Source organism: Phalaenopsis equestris, unplaced genomic scaffold (genome assembly GCF_001263595.1).
Source record: "Phalaenopsis equestris unplaced genomic scaffold, ASM126359v1 Scaffold001320, whole genome shotgun sequence".
In the NCBI taxonomy this organism is placed as follows: Eukaryota; Viridiplantae; Streptophyta; class Magnoliopsida; order Asparagales; family Orchidaceae; genus Phalaenopsis; species Phalaenopsis equestris.
Window position 1 is genome coordinate 140818 of NW_018165759.1, and position 6117 is coordinate 146934.

General features: G+C 29.1%; 1 protein-coding gene across 1 annotated transcript in view; it reads right to left on the reverse strand.

Moving 5' to 3' along the window:
- Positions 1 to 608: 608 nt before the first annotated feature.
- The window catches only part of LOC110033999 (B3 domain-containing protein Os11g0197600-like), a 98854-nt gene continuing 93345 nt past the window's right edge, over positions 609 to 6117 (reverse strand). Inside the window, exon 6 of the mRNA XM_020738208.1 lies at positions 609 to 1078. Coding sequence (XP_020593867.1) covers positions 815 to 1078 — 264 coding nt within the window. The 3' untranslated portion in view covers positions 609 to 814. The remainder of the gene's footprint in view (positions 1079 to 6117) is intronic.

A 6117-nucleotide genomic window follows, 5' to 3' on the forward strand; every position in this document is an offset into this window, starting at 1 on the left:
TATTATAATTACTACAATTTAACAAATCTATTCTAAAATATCAACTTCCCACCATAATTTCTAAAAAACAGTTAGAAAATAATAACTTTGACAGATAATCTGAAAAAAAAAAAACTGACAAATCAGACAATAAAAATCTGTCCCAAAAAATAACTTAAACCCTTCATAATAAGCAAATACTTCAACTTGGTGTCTTAAGTGCTTGGAACTCCCAAAAGGACATGATTAGAGAGGAGTTAATACAAACAGCTGGAACATTTAATTACAAAAAAAATTTAAAAAAAAACTTCATGACTGAAATCAGAAGCCTCGCCAAGAAAACTAAAAAGACAACAAAGAAGACGAAATTCTTACCTTTAGAATTACTGCAACGTAATAATAATAAAAAATCCATAATTAAAACCTTGTAGAAAAAATTTCATGGAGCAGATCACCATGGCCAATCCATTAGAATCTTTCTACAAACTATATAATATACAAAATATATATATGAGCATCCTAGCTTATAAACAATGCTGGTCTACATGGATAACACTGCGTTTGATGTGTAATCATTCATGTAATTCATATCTAATACTTCAATATTCATATGTACTTACACAACATCATAATCTCTAAATCGCATACCAGACATCACTAATATCAAGTTATTTGGAGTGAAGTACATAGTTTCATGGATATAAGGATTTAAATGATAGATATGTAAATAGATCAAACTTTAATTACATGCATATAAAACACCCTATAGAATCATATAAGACAGAAGCATCAAAGGATGTTCATTAATCAACACAACCGCGCGCTTATCTGGCAGCTAACCTGTAGCAATGTCGTGAAGACCCCGTCTGCAAATTTGCACATCCATTTCTTGAATACCGCCGGTGAGTTCAAAAATACAAATGTCCTTTTCTTTTATATGATTTTCTTTACAAAAGAGAAACCAACCCTGCCCAAGGTGCACACGGCCATCAACCCGATGCTTAATATCGACTAACCATGACCTTCCAGAAGGATCACGCAGTGTTGTTTTGCTTGCTTTGGTGACATCAATTTCTTTTAGAACATGCGTTGGAATGTTCTGCAGTGTATGGAAAATTGAACAAAATATTCATGAACATGTATGATCTTAAAGAGGACATTAGAGTAGAACATGAATAATGTTATACTCCACAGATAACTGGGATTACGTTAACTTAACAATCAGTTATTGGGGGATTTTTTTTCTAAAAAGAGTTTTTTTTAAGTAAACGAAATGAAAAAAAATAAAAAAATGAATCACAGCATTGCCGCCCCATGAAGTGGCATTTGTCGCCTGTATGACCAGCAACATTTTTTTTCATAATCCACGGCACCCCAAATGGCTAGTTCTAACGTCTAGCTGAACAGGCCTACTGTTGGATCCCGGAAGCCCTATTTTGGCTCTTAAAAATCCACCCAAAACTTTCCCCATTTCACTTCTGCCTGTTTCTCCAAGTGATTTCTGCTAAGCTTCTTTTTTTTTTTTTTTTTTTTTGGTTCCTCTTTTACATGCTCAAATCTTGCAGAAATTGTGCTAATATTGTATCCATTTTTAGGGTTAGTGATTTTTTTTAGTTATTTATTGAAAATACTATTATTTTTTTTTTCGAAAAGTTTGATTTGATGAATATAACATTTTCAAGGTTAGTGATTTTTTTTTTATGTTTATTGAATATGAGATTAATCTCCAAGTGATTTCTGCAAAGCTTCTTTTTTTTTTTTTTTTTTTTGGTTCGTCTTTTACATGCTCAAATCTTGCAGAAATTGTGCTAATATTGTATCCATTTTTAGGGTTAGTGATTTTTTTTAGTCATTTATTGAAAATACTATTATTTTTTTTTCGAAAAGTTTAATTTGATGAATATAACATTTTCAAGGTTTGTGATTTTTTTTTATGTTTATTGAATATAAGAGTAAATTTTTTCAATAAGTTTAATTTGATGACTATAAGTATAAATTAAATTTAAAACTTTTTTATTAAATTCAATGTGATATTAATCAGTGAACTATATAAATATATTTCAATAATTAAATTCATTAAGCTTTTATGAAAAAAAAAGGAGATCAAAATTGAGAGGTTCCAAGCAGGTTCTATTTTCAAATGTTTGCCTAGATAAATCACATATCATGCCTAGTGTAACTAGGATATGCACTAAGAAATGTAATAGAGATGTGTATGTATATGTTTATACTCTAATTACATGCTAATATTTGAGCATCAGTTTAATTGCACCAATAATTTTATTCATTATGAGTCAATAATTTAAATGCACAAAACACAACAACAAGCCTTTATCCCACTAAGTATGGTCGGCTATATGAATCCTTTTTCCCTATTATGTACTATTGAGTGTCATATTTTCATTTAATTCTAATAAATTAAGATCATTATTTATACAACATGCCCAAACCTTTTTAGGTCTACCTCTATCTTTCTTAACATAAGTTGAATCTAAAATATCTACTCTCCTAACCGGATCATCAAATGGTCGACGTTTAATGTGACCAAACCATCTACGACAACTCTCTCTAATCTTGTCTGTCACTGAAGGTACACCAACCCTTTCACAAATAATATTTATTTCACATTTTTTCTCAAAAAGTCATTCTCATCTCAACAACATTTAGCATAGGTACACGAACCCTTCTCTATCATAAGCGAATGTTTTACACCATAAAGCATTGCAGAACTTACCACCATCTTAAATTTTTTTCTTCAAGACAAAAAGGTACTTTCCTAACACACAATAAGTCCGATGCATTCATCCACTTCAACCATCCAACTTGAATTCTATTAATAAAATCTCCATCTGTATTACCATCACTTTGAACAATAGACCCAAGATATCTAAAACATTCACTCCTTTTAATAAATTGATCACCCATTGTTACAGCTCTGCCATTAGATCTACAGCTAAAATTACAATCCATGTACTCAGTTTTAGATTTACTCAAACGAAAGCCTTTAAAATCTAATACAGACCTCCCTAATTTAAGTTTATTTTGAACTTTCTCATCTTATCCACAAGAAGAATATCATCAACAAAAACATACACCAAGGTATATCCTCCTTTAAATATCTAGTAAGGGCATCCATATAAAGCAAAAAGATATGGGCTTAAAGTCGATCCCTGATATAATCCAACTAAAATAGGAAAATACTTGGTCAATCCTCCTTCTACTCGACACTATTAACAAGTCTAGTATATATTTTTTTAATGAATTGAATATAATTCATATCAATAGTTTTCTTTTCTAGAACTGTCCAATTAATTCCTTGAAACCTTACCGTCAACTTTTCTTAAATCAATAAAAATGTGGTCAATCCTCCTTCTATTCGACACTATTAACAAGTCTAGTATATATTTTTTTAATGAAATGAATATAATTCATATCAATAGCTTTCTTTTCTAGAACTGTCCAATTAACTCCTTGAAACCTTATCGTCAACTTTTCTTAAATCAATAAAAATCATATATAGATAGTCCTTACTCTCTCTATATTTCTCCCATCAAAGCTCTCAATAAATGTATAGCTTTCACAATAGACTTACCCAGAATAAATCCAAACTGATTTTGAGTAATCACTGTATAAGGCCTAAATCAAGACTCAATTCCTTCATATATTGTACACTCTTGTGCATCCTCTACTCCAGCATCTTTTTAGCTTTAAAAAAAATACTAAAAAATTTAGTAAGCCAAGAAATTCTCAAATCTCTTAAAGATTTCCACCCGTCTATTAGGATATCATGAGATCTTTCTGATTGAACCTTTATTTATTTTTTTTAAGTTTTCTCAGATTCTTTTTAACTAATGCAACCAAAAAAATAGAAGCGACGATAAAAATACAAAATTTATGGAAAAATTACATACCTTCTCATGGATTTACCTACCTTACACTTAAATTTTCATTTTACACACATAACACTTTACCTATAGATGAAAAGATGAATTTGACTATTAAAAGGTGATATTGAGTGCTACTTTTTATATAATGTTTCTAATTATGAAAGTATAGGTGCGAGATAGGTAAATATGAAAATTTTGAGTGTTAAGTATGTAAAAACCCCAATATTTTATTATTATTAACACTATTAAGATCAGTAAGATCGATCGTATTTTTAAAATTTCATTGAAAAGTTTATGAAAATAATATATTCTAAGAAAAACACTTTTTGATTTTCATCTTTAATACACTTTATTTGAATTAAATCGTCACTTTTCTTTTCTCTTTGTTAGGCTAGTTTATACATGTTAGGACTCAACTTGAAGCTTGGAATTAACCATGACCGAAACGGACGGTCGAACGGTGAAAATCAATTCTCTACTATTTTATGTTTATTACTGACAAATTAATATTCAAATAATAGATGAAACGCAGAAAAAACAATTAAAATTAAACGATAAAAATTTGTACCTTTCGGATTATTGTTCTCGTTTTCTATACCCATTTGATAATCTTTTGTTGATCTTAATCAAAAACTTAAAACTTGAAGAATGTTAAAATACAATGAGTTATCTAAAGATAGCTGAGAAGTAATTATACTTCTAAACTACAGTAATCGAAGAAAAAGAAATTAATATGCATGTTGGTCTTTTATATCTCTATAAGAAATCTTTTACAATGCTAATCTTTTATATGAAATCTTTGAATATACAAATGCATGCATCAAGGATTTTCTCTATATAAAAATACTACAAACTTCTATATGCATTAACTTTAACTTTACTTTTACATCATACACTTTACATACGCATCTGTCGGTTCTCATTGACTTAGGAATCAGTGATTTACACATCACAATTATCTAAGGTGGAAAGGTCCTTAACTACCTCTGACTAATATTATCATGCCAACACAGCGGTTAGTGTCATAAACATTACATTATCTAAAGTGGTAAGCTCTGTGTACTCGCCCCTGATCGATATTATCCCGTCGGCACAACGATTAGTGAACTAACTATCACAATTGTCTAGGGTGGTAGAAAAAAAAAAGTCTACACGCGCGGTATCTTGTTATCCCATATCTATACCAGTAGGGGGTGAACTTCTATTAACATGCACATACAAGCATCCAATTAGATAATGAGCTAACATATACATAATTTTCATTTAATTATTCAAAGCGTACATTATTTTCAAGGGATATTTGTGTTTATTTACTCAGATTATGCAACTCTATGATAATCTAAATGATGCACCTATACTCTAGTTCTAAAGGTCAAATAAAAGTCAAGCATGATCTAAAATATACATCTAATCAGATAATAAGCTAACATATACACCTTAATTGAATATAAACATCGTGTAACGATCTAATATCTTCATAAACTAATCCATTATGCAACTATTAAGGCGACAATATCAACATGCATATATAAAGTTTAACCATATGAAAAATTCTATATGATTTAATTTCATTGTGTAAACCTTTAGTCTATTTAACAATACGAAGAATCTATTATGATCTATATATCACTGGAATAAATTATATAGACGAAGTCAAACATACATAAAAGTGTAAACCTTTAGTCTATTTAACAATACGAAGAATCTATTATGATCTACATATCACTGGAATAAATTATAATGAACATTATTGAAATTCCTAAATATATTTACTCACCTTAAGCTCAAAAGATTTCCTTGTCATTTAGTTTGATTGCTTGCACAATTTGAATCATTGATTTATCCAATGAGATATTAACTTTAACTTATTAACATTTCAATTTAACTTATATAATTAATAATAAAATAATACACCAAATCCTAATTCATACCTTTTCTTTTTCACTTCTTTTAAAGTAAACAATTCTGATTTCCAAATCTTACGATGCAGAGTTCTTTGATTTAAGATTTATAACATAAATTAGTATAAACTAATATAAATATTAATAAAATTTACTTAGTTTGAATGAAAATAAATCTACACCAATCATACCTTGGTTCGACTTCAACTCCCGCAAGAATGCCAAAACGCACAAGCTAGGGCTGGTCGGCTTGATTCAGTTTTCCACACACCTATCCTTTATCTGATTTCAGACGTTAATTAAACTTATAATTAATATTTAATATATAAACATATATATATATATATATA